The sequence below is a fragment of the Nematolebias whitei genome, chromosome 19 (assembly GCF_014905685.2).
Source record: "Nematolebias whitei isolate Nwh7 chromosome 19, NemWhi1, whole genome shotgun sequence".
Lineage (NCBI taxonomy): Eukaryota > Metazoa > Chordata > Actinopteri > Cyprinodontiformes > Rivulidae > Nematolebias > Nematolebias whitei.
This window is the reverse complement of record NC_056516.1, coordinates 40051291-40062221: the sequence shown is the minus strand read 5'-3', so window position 1 is coordinate 40062221 and position 10931 is coordinate 40051291. Positions and strand designations below refer to the sequence as shown.

Genomic DNA, 10931 nt, shown 5'->3' with positions numbered 1-10931 from the left:
AAAAGTGTGGATTATTGTAACCTGGATTAAAAGTGTGGATTATTGTAGTGAAGCCTTCATCTTCAACCATGGACAGAGGCCTCATGTCAGTGACGATCATGTTCAGGATGTTTCAGTGAAGACAGCTGCTGCTGTGGTGTCCATGATGTCTGTCCATCATGAAGGCTGTTGTTGTTTGTTGTTGTTTTCTGGAATGAGACAGTAAATATGTTTTATAACATAATTTACAGCAACTCAAGAAATGCCTTGTTTCACTTACAGCGTTAGGTTCAGACAAAAGTAGCTAAAAGAGCAATTAAACACACACACATATAAAATACTTAATTACACACATTTGAGTAGATGTAATAAATTACTTTAATTCCTGTTTAAATGCAAATCATCCTGCCATACCTGCAGTGTCTTCAGACTTTGCCAACAAATTAAAAGTTGAAGCTTAATCATTAAATTATTATCTTTGTGTTAGATTTATTTATAAATCACATTTAAACACTGCTTGTACCAATTAAATTAAATAAAAAGTTACACACGTTCTCTATCACCGTCATTAATCAGATAAATAAACAAACAGCAGCTTCATCTACCAGACAGACTGACGTTACATTTTCTCTCTTGAAACAGAACAATGTGTTAAATTGTAGAGACTCACCTGCAACACATGAAGAGTTGTATCAGCTGCAGCTCCTTCCTCCTCCTCGTGACTCCCACATGTTTACGTTTTATCTCCTTGGTTCTCTCGTCGTGTCGTCACTTTTCAAAGCTGCATGTTGCTCAGTTTTTATCTTTGTGAAGAGCTCCCACTCTTTGGAGGACTTGGGTCGAACAGTTTTTGCTGCGTCGGTCATTTGTAAAATTTACTTAATTTCCTTTCAAAACAGACTCTGCTCTGCTCCGCCCCTCGCTCTGTTCAACTCACGCTGCAGGTTTTTTTTTTTTTTCAAACTTTATTCAGTCAGTCAGCATTGACAATGAATTGCCCGTGAACAAAACGAAACGGCTCCGCAGCGCTGTGAAAGATGCATAATCGCACGACACAATGAATCGATAATGAAATTCGTTGCCAACGCTTTTAATCATCGATTTTTATCGATTTTATCGATTCGTTGTTGCAGCCCAAGTTCCAACTACAGGGGGATCACGCTCTTAAGCCTCCCAGGTAAGGTCTATTCAGGGGTTCTGGAGACGATGGTCCGTTGGATAGTCGAACCTCGGATTCAGGAGGAGCAGTGCGGTTTTCATCCTGGTCCTGGAACACTGGACCAGCTCTACACCCTGAGCAGGGTCCTGGAGGGTGCGTGGGAGTTTGCCCAACCGGTCTACATGTGCTTTGTGGACTTGGAGAAGGCATTTGACCGTGTCCCTCGGGGAACCCTGTGGGGGGTACTCTGGGAGTATGGGGTACCCGGGCCCTTTGATACGGGCTGTTAGGTCCCTGTATGACCGGTGTCAGAGCCTGGTCCGCATCGCCGGCAGTAAGTCGGGCTCGTTCCCGGTGAGAGTTGGACTCCACCAAGGTTGCCCTTTGTCACCGATTCTGTTCATAACTTTTATGGACAGAATTTCTAGGCGCAGCCAAGGTGTTGAGGGGATCCGTTTTGGTGGCCTTAGGATCACGTCTCTGCTTTTTGCAGATGATGTGGTCTTATTGGCTTCATCAGATCGTGATCTACAGCTTTCGCTGGAGCGGTTCGCAGCCGAGTGTGACGCGGCCGGGATGAATATCGGTTCCTCCAAATCCGAGGCCATGGTCTTGAGCCGGAAAAGGGTAGAGTGCCCTCTCCAGGTCAGGGAGGAGGTCCTACCCCAAGTGGAGGAGTTCAAGTATCTTGGGGTCTTGTTCATGAATGAGCGAAAAATGGAGCGTGAGATCGATAGGTGGATAGGTGCAGCGTCTGCAGTGAAGCGGGCGCTGCACCGGTCCATCGTGGTGAAGAGAGAGCTGAGTCAAAAGGAAAAGCTCTCAATTTACCGATCGATCTACGTTCCCACCCTCATCTATGGTCACGAGCTTTGGGTTGTGACCGAAAGAACGAGATCTCAGATACAAGCGGCCAAAATGAGTTTTCTCCGCAGGGTGTCTGGGCTCTCCCTTAGAGACAGGGTGAGAAGCTCGATCATCCGGGAGGGACTCAGAGTAGAGCCGCTGCTTCTCCACGTCAAGAGGAGCCAGTTGAGGTGGCTCAGGCATCTGGTTAGGATGCCTTCTGGACGCCTCCCTGGTGAGGTGTTCTGGACACGTCCTACCGGAAGGAGGCCCAGAGGAAGACCCAGGACACACTGGAGGGACTATGTTCCTCTGGTCTGGGAACGCCTCGGGATTCCCCCGGAGGAGCTGGCCCAAGTGGCTGGGGAGAGGGAAGTCTGGGCCTCCCTACTTAGGCTGCTACCCCCACGACCCGACCCCGGATAAGAGGAAGAAAATGGATGAATGGATGGATAAATGCAAATATAATGTGATGGAACATAAAACAACTAAATGTAACAAATAATAAAACACAAACTAAAGTACAATGTTTCAGTTATCGAATAACATCAAAGTTCATCTTCCACAGTTTTAAGAAAATGAGGACGCATCAAGAAGCACATGGGAAATAAAGAATGGAAACGTATAAAAGTTAAGAAGTAAAAGATGAAGAGGACAGAGTCTCAGCTCTTCAGTTCAGTTCCTTAAAGACGACAAAAATAAAAATGTCTTTATTGTCATCATGCACTTGATCGAAGAAGGACTTGATTTTTATTTGAAAACACGTTTGTTTTCATGCTTCACTGTTTCCCACAGAGTCCCAGTGGGACAGGAGGCTGTGGCCTCTGGATCTGAACCAGCTGATTGGAACAAGACCTTCTGGGTGACAGTGTTTGTTTTTTCCTTTCACCTTAAGATGTCAGGACACGTTCATATTTTATCAACGTCTCAGACCAGCATCCTCCTCGAAGTTGACCTTTGAGCTTCTTACATTTTCCCAAAGAACAAGAACAGAACAAGTTGATAGAAACACTTGCAGCATATCTAATCACCTTCACTTCCTCCTCATCAATCGTCTCATTCAGTCCCGTGTGTGAAATCATCAGAGAATCTCAGGGTGCATTCACACCAGCCCTGTTTAGTCCACTTTAATCCAACTCTAGCTCGTTTTCCTAGGAAGTCCAGTTCGTTTGGGGAGGTGTGAACGCACCATCGAACTCTGTCACGGAACAAAAAGGCGAACTCTGGCCCGGTCTAAAACCTAGGTCTGGGTCCGGTAGAAGAGAACTCCAGCACGGTTCGAGTGCAGCGTGAATGTAAACAGACCGGACCTGCTCCACAGGCAGGAAGTGGAGTACAGCGCAGGACAAACACACATTTCTCTCATATGGAGCCGTCAGCTGACTTGTGTGAAGAACAATATTCTCCATGGTCTTCTGTCTCATCTTCTGCTCATGCTGAGTCCATTTTTGAAAAATGACTAAATATAACTCCTAAAACTGCTAAAACTTGATGCCACTTCGTTTTTATTTTTATTTACAGAAGAAGAAGAAGACGTGTCTTCAGAGGTTTTTGTGTCGTTTCTTTCAGTAGTTCTTGGTGCAGCGCCCCCACAGGCGAGGGGGGAACAGGTTGCTTCAACAGGTTGCTTCAACAGGTTGCTTCAACAGGTTGACTCGACTGCACAGTGCAGTGTTCTGCAGTGTGTTTTGTAAATTTGACTCTGTTTGACTCCCACCATCCACTGGAACACAAACTCTCTGTCATCAGAACTTTACAACATCGGGCTGAACGTGTCCCCACAAAGACAGAAGGGAAGGAAAAGGAACTGAAACACATTCAAGAAGCTCTTCAAACATGTGGATATCCTAACTGGACTTTTGTCAAGTCAGCGAGGAAATCTACAAAACACACCAATAAACAGAAAAAGGAGAACAACAGACGTAAAAACATTGTCATCCCTTATGTTGCTGGAGTATCAGAGAAATTCAGAAGGATCTTCAACAAACACAACATCCCAGTACATTTCAAACCCAGCAGGACTCTCAGACAGAGGCTGGTCCACCCTAAGGACAGAACACCCATACACAAACAGAGTGGTGTAGTGTCTGTGGTCCAGTGCAGCGAGGACTGTCCAGACCTCTACATTGGAGAAACTAAACAGCCTCTTCACAGACGCATGGCTCAACACAGGAGAGCCACCTCCTCTGGACAAGACTCAGCTGTTCACCTCCACCTCACAGATAAGGGACACTCTTTTTAGCCTTTTGACCAAAATGTGCACATTTTGGACCGAGAACACAGATGGTTTGAGAGGGGGGTGAAGGAAGCAATTTATGTAAAAATAGAAAAGCCGTCTCTTAACAGAGGAGGAGGCCTCAGATTCCCACTTTCAAAAACATATAATGCAACTTTACCATACCACTTTATTTATAAAGCACTTAAAACAGCTACAAGGCCAACCAAAGAGCTGTACAGACAGAACAACAGGTAACACACAATGCAAAATACAAAATGAGGTAAATCAGAATATAAACATAAAAACGATGCAGATAATGACGACAAACCAGTGTGGAGCATACAGGATCAAACACAGATCATCTGGTGTTGAAAGCTACTGAATAGTAGTGAGTTTTTAAACAGGACTTGAAAACCGAGAGGGAGGGGGCCTGTCTGACAAGCAGAGGTAACTCATTCCAAAGTCTTGGGGCGGCGGTGGCTGAGCGGTTAGAGCAGTCATCCTCCTTTGGGAGAGTTTGGGGTTTGATTCCACCAGCAGTCACATGTTGAAGTGTCCCTGGGCAAGACACTGAACCCTCATTGTCTTTGTGTGCGTGCGTGCGTGAGTGTGTGAGGCCCAGGTTGTTGTAAAGAGCTTTGAGTTCTTGATATGATGGAAAGGAGCTGTATAGGTAATGTGCGCTTGCCGCCTTGTACTAAGCTTGGTAGATTCGTTGTGTCTGACAATGTGTTCTTGTGGATACTGGTAAGCTAACTGGTCTATATGGGATGTTTTTGTCGTCCTCCTCAACTTGGGCTTGATGACTTGAGTTTCTGTCAGCAGTGCTGTGGTGAGCGGTGGACGTGCGTGTGGTTTGGTGATCTTCACCTCCTGCAGCAGGAGCTTTCTCAGCGTCTGCATCATGTTCAATGTTTGTGTTTGAAGTGACACGGTCTGGTTCTGTGTGGAGCTTCCTCTGGATTTCAGGGGGTGAACCTTCCCACATGGACCTTCATGTCTTGGCTCTGGAAGACCTTGATGTCCACTCATGTCCTTTCTCAGCAGCTGTAGTGAAAACACTTGTCCTTGAAGTAACATCCTGGTACCTGGTGAAGCTTTTAACTGAGCATCTCTTATATGTACACCTGGACCAGGTGTGGAGGCCCTGAAGAGACGCTACCTGCGCCACGTCCACGCACCTGTCCGCCCGGCCTCGGAGCGCATCGTGCAGCTCACCGTTGTCCGCAAAGACAGCGCCTCCTCTGGACGGGAGGAGCTGTGTGCAGAGTCCATCTCCATCACCATCAAGGAGGACGCCGGCGAGCCGGGAGCCACAAAACCAGGTCCGCTCTTCTTCTGGGCAGCTGGTTCTGCTGGTTCTGATCCGTGCTAACCGGACCGTGTGTCTGCAGGAGACAAGCTGCTGACGCTGAAGCAGCGCCTGCAGCTCGCCATGGCCCGACGCAGGAAGGAGGAGAGAGTCCGCAAGGAGGAGCTGCACCGCCTCGACAATGAAGACTGCGAGGAGGAAGAGGAGGACATGACCGAGTCAGAGGAGGAAGAGGAGGTGAAAACCGTTTGTTTCCTGAGTGGACCTTTCAAAACAAAAGTCTTTATTTACGGTTGTGTGCTTGTTGTTCTCCTCTGTGGCAGGGAGTCGATGAGCTACTGGGAGGTGGGGAGGAGGAGGTTAAGGAGGAAGAGGAGGGTGTGGCTCCAACTATGAGGAGTCCTTCTCCTGCCGTGCAGAACCCGGACCTTGTCACCACAGACGGGACTCTGATCCTGTTCCCTGGCAGCTCGTGTTCCCGTACCGGGTGGGTCAGAACCCTTCGGCTGCTGCTGTTCAACGAGCCGAAACTGAGTCGGTGCAGCTGAACGTAGCTAAAACCACGAGCCGATGGCAAAAAGAAGCAGCTAAAATAATTAAATCTTAAAGAGTTTTTAAAAGCCGAAGCTTTGGATCAAAAACAGCTAAAATCAGATCAGCAGCTTCGGCTCATAACTGACATTTGTTTGGTTTCAGAGACGGGCTGAAGAAGTCCGGCCCGGCTGGACTCGACGGCAGCAGTAAGACAGGTGGGTGACCAGCAGACAGTTTGTCTTCAGACACCGGCTCTGGTTCTGGTCCGGCTCACGTCTGTTTCTCTGACGGTGTCCAGAGGAGGAAGACTCCCTGTCCCTGATGAAGGACCACAACAGCAGCTTTGATCTGGCCGGGTCCATGATCACCTCCTACCAGCCCGTCAACCAGCGCTCCACAGGAAGGGGCGGGGTCAACGCCTTCCGCTCGCCTTCGCCCTGCTTCTTCAGGCCCAGCTTCCTTGGCTCCGCCTCCAAGGTAAGCCTCCTGAAAGGTGCTGTAGTAGTACATATACGAGATATATGCATACAATTTTCACGAGTTCCTCATCTTTCTGATTGTGTAGTGTCGTGCATTGAATTTTAACAGAAATGCGAACGAGAGACGTCATTATCTTTGACCCATCAAAATGAATGCGGTCATTTATTTTCAGAATCAAAGTTTAACATCAAACATTTACATTAATTTGGCAAAATATGAAAATAATAACAGACAAGTTTCACAGATAATGAGCTTCAATCACGCGGCGGTGATTGAGGACTTTGCTTCAGATATTTCTAAAATATCTGTACTGATTTTATGAGAAAGCAGAGTTTAAGATGGAGATTTATCTTACAGAGAGATATGTGAGGGAATTAATCTGTTATGACCAGAACGTGCACGCTCCATCAGATCTCAGCTTGCTTCCGGTACACTTTAGTCGAAGAAGAAACTGTTACCTGGTTGACGATGACTCAATGTCGGTATAGAATCCTTCAGACTTTTCAGCGTCTCCGTTGAGAGCAGCTGAAATCCTTCGAGAGTCGTGCGTGGTGTTCAAACAGAAATTATAATTCCAAAACGTCTCTGGATCATCCTGAACGCGTCTGCATCCAAGAGCTCTAACTCCATCACTCTGTGCGCTCTCTAGTTGAACTCATTTCTGAGTGCAGCAACACAGCAACCAACAAACTCCAGCAACTCAGCGTCTCAGCTTCTTGCAACTCCTTCAACTCTAGACTCCTTAACTCCTGCATGAACTGGGAAGTTGCCACATTTTAAATGGGTCGACTTCCGGTTCATTTGAGAGCTTTTGATTGGTCGATGGACCAGGAATAGAGGTGTGGTGTATGATGTAAGATGTTATTAAAAATCAAGGATTGTTTAGTAACGAACAGAAAGATTATTGTAGGACTTCAGACTTCGTGGAGTCTCACACTTATAATCTTCTGAAAAAGTTTAAACATGACATCTTTCTCGGTAAACATTTTAGTTGACCGAAAACCGACCTTTAACATACTTACATTGCAGACAGAAAAATCAAGAAATGCATATTAACCTGATTTCTTCTTTGAATGAGGAATAAAAATCATTACTTACTGTTTATGTAAAATAAAAATGAGTAGTTCTCTTCAACCTGTAAACATTGAGTGAACTAACACAATTTGATTATCAAACATTTGTAAAACAGTGATGATTATAAAAATTGTCTTTTCTGCTTGATTAATTCAAGAAGGAAAGTCATCAGATGGCTCAGACTGTATTCAGATCAATGAAATAACAGTCTCTGTCCATCTGATAGATTTGAGGTCATCAGGGTCAGATCAGGGTCAGATCAGGTTCACTACAGTGCGCAGGTGATGTTTTATTCTGAAGGTTTGAACTGTCCGTCTTTGTCCCGGCAGAGCTCAGGACGTCTCTCGGAGCCGTCTCTCTGTCTCCCTGTGGAGGACTCCCAGGACCTGTACGCTCCTCCGTCCCCTGGAGTCGACTCGGGGCTCCTGGGAGAGGCCACTTCCTGTCCCGGACTGGGCGGAGACTCTCAGGGGCGGTTCTCTCTAGAGGACGACGCCCACTCTCAGCTCCTGGACGCAGACGGGTTCCTGAACGTGGGACCTCGGCCCGGAGCGCCCACCTCCCACAAAAGACAGCTGGTCCTGGACAGTCTGGACGAGAACGCCATGGACGCCAACATGGGGGAGCTGCTGGGCCTGTGCTCTGGGGGGTTCGGGTCGAGGCGGGCCGGAGGCCTCAGGACCTCGCAGGAGGACGAGCTGCTGGACCTGTGTTCAGGAGCGTTTCCTCCCACTCAGGCTGAGGAGGAGGAGGAGGAGGAGAACACCATGGACCAGCTGCTGGGGCTGTGTTCTGGAAAGTTCTCCAGTCCAGGTGAGAGACCCCTTTGTCATTGTCCAGGTCCAGTTCTTAGTTCTGGTCCAGTTCTTGGGCTGATTTTTGTTTTTCTGTTTTCAGGTCCGGCTGCAGCTGATCAAAGGTGGAGTTTAATGTTTCGTCCGACCCGACCCAGGCCTGAAGAGTTGTGCCAGGTTTTTACCTTGCTTTCTGTTTACAGAACCAAGGTCCCTGCGGAGGAGGAGCAGCAGGAGGAGCAGCAGCAGCAGGAGGAGGACTGTGACTTTCTCCTCCTGTCTGATGTAGAAAGTGATCAGGTAAGACAGATCAGTCTGTTCACGTGAGGAGGCGCTGTAAGACGTTTAAAACTAAAAATGAATCTTTCTGTGAGGAGCAGGCGGAGGAGGAGGAGCAGGCGGAGGAGGAGTCTGTGTTTGCTGCCTGTCACATGAAGAAGAAGAATAAAATGTAAGAAAAAAATTTAAAGTGATGATGTCATCACCCGAGCCGGGTCAGAACCAGAACCCTGCTCCTCTAACTGGGTCTGGACCTGTCCTTCAGGACTCTGATGGACTACGTGGACTCGGAGGCGGAGCTCTCCGGCAGCGACGTGGGCAGCGACGATGAGGAGGGCGACAGAGGGAGCGAGTACGAGGAGGAGGAGCTCCTGGAGGAGCTCCCCTCTGATGAGGAGCTGCAGAACCAGGTCAACAAGATCCACATGTGAGTTCCACCTCCCAGAACCTCCAGAACGGGTCCGGGTCCGGTTGACTCCTGGTGTCTGTGCTCCAACAGGAAGCAGGTTCTGGACGAAGACAAGCGCCGCCTGCGGCTCTACCAGGACCGGTACCTGGCTGACGGGGACCTCCACTCAGACGGGCCGGGCCGGGCCCGACGCTTCCGCTGGAAGAACACGGGTGAGCAGAACCGAACTGGGTTTAGTCCGAGGCTCAGGTCCGGTCGTTGCTAACGCTTCCTTCAGCCCTTCACAATAAGAGCGTCTAAAAACAGTTTCTGAAGATTAAAAAAAAGTTTTATTTTGAAATTTTCTCTTTCACAAAACCCTCCAATGAGAAAAAACAAAAGTTCTGCCGGGCCGGAGGGACAATGATGCTTAAAGCTGAAGGTTCTGACTCTGCTTCAGATGACGGGTTCAACACGGACCGGACCGGTGCCGAGGAGGAGGGTGAGGGTGAGGAGGAGGATGTGGACCCGGCTGAGGTCCAGAGGAGGAAGGACCGCCTGGAGAGGGAGCAGTGGCTCAGAGAGCAGGTCTGTGGTCTCTGTCGGTCGGGTCCAGATGAACAGGACCGGTCCGTAACGATTCTGATTGGTTCTGTCAGTCTGAGCAGAAGTCCAGGAGCGGGGAGGATCTGGACCAGGATGATGGTGATGATGATGAAGACAGCCGCTTCATGAAGCTGGCCAAGAAACTGACGAGCAGAACTCTGCAGAGAAAAGATCCGTTTGGTTCTGATCGCTTGACCCGTCCCACTCCATTTGGGTTCACGAGTCGAACTGCAGAACTGGACCTGAAGACCGCCTCGGTTCTGAACCCATTTCAGAAACCGTCCGAACCTCAGCAGGTGAGTCCCAGCAGATGAGGTTCTGTCGGGTTCTGTTCAGAACACCAGGTCCAGTCTGAGCATGCTGGTTCTGTTCCAGGTCCGGAGGGGTTCTCTGCTGGGCCGGCCTCAGTCAGTCCTGCAGAGACTGGCCTCGGTCTCCGAGGGGAACCTGCTGGCCCCCAGGAGCAGCCGGGGCTTCCTGTTCCAGACCCTGTCCCCTGAGAAGACCGGGTCCGACGGAGCTCAGAACCAGGTGGGTCACAGAACCGAGCCTCTGTCTCTCAGGGGTTCATTTGGTTTTCCTCAGGTTGTCAGTGTGTTAAACCGGGTCAGCTCAGCAGAACTTTGGACCAGCAGAGGGCGCTGTGGGACCAGCAGTGCTCAAAGTGCAGCTGGTTCTGAATGAGATCTTTCAACTGGACCTGCTGATGGAATCAAGCAGAACCGTGATCAGATGCAGGGTTCCAGAACTTCTGACTGGATCTACTTGATCCTGCTGGTTTTACAGAGACGGGGTCATTTATTTATTTGTTTCTTTAAATTAGGACGATGGTATGAATCAACATGTCAGCTGTTAGCATCAGTGTAAAGAAGCTGAAGTTAGCACAGCAGCTAATTTTCATCTGTTGTCCTAAGTCAGGTAAGAACAAGAGACGCCCCACAGAACAAAGAACAGAGAACAGAGAACAATGCAAACATCAGCTACATATAGAACACATGACAAAGATGTGACGCCATGAGAAAACAGAGTAACGTGCACGTGAGTGCACGTCTGGTTAGTTTTCAGACCGTTTTTAAATGTGGAGCAGGTGTTCCTGATGGAAACTGTCGGTGTTCCTCCTCTGGTTCCCCTGATGGACACCAGCACACGTGGTCCTGCTCCTCCACATCAGTCTCCTCTGCTCAGTGCTCGTGTGTTCACTCTGTTACTTCTTTCAAACTTCTGAAGTACTTTACAGGAGGAGGAGCAAGTACATTTACTTT

The 10931-nt window shown here is 48.5% G+C and overlaps 1 protein-coding gene across 1 annotated transcript in view; it reads left to right on the top strand.

Annotated features, from left to right (window-relative positions):
• The window catches only part of LOC119425313 (claspin), a 20508-nt gene that overhangs the window by 8538 nt on the left and 1039 nt on the right, over positions 1-10931 (top strand). Inside the window, exons 9-23 of the mRNA XM_037692834.1 lie at positions 5339-5527; positions 5597-5751; positions 5838-6001; positions 6211-6263; positions 6347-6525; positions 7932-8415; positions 8500-8521; positions 8600-8696; positions 8783-8847; positions 8941-9102; positions 9175-9296; positions 9524-9651; positions 9723-9867; positions 9904-9965; positions 10045-10200. Coding sequence (XP_037548762.1) covers positions 5339-5527; positions 5597-5751; positions 5838-6001; positions 6211-6263; positions 6347-6525; positions 7932-8415; positions 8500-8521; positions 8600-8696; positions 8783-8847; positions 8941-9102; positions 9175-9296; positions 9524-9651; positions 9723-9867; positions 9904-9965; positions 10045-10200 — 2183 coding nt within the window. The remainder of the gene's footprint in view (positions 1-5338; positions 5528-5596; positions 5752-5837; positions 6002-6210; positions 6264-6346; positions 6526-7931; positions 8416-8499; positions 8522-8599; positions 8697-8782; positions 8848-8940; positions 9103-9174; positions 9297-9523; positions 9652-9722; positions 9868-9903; positions 9966-10044; positions 10201-10931) is intronic.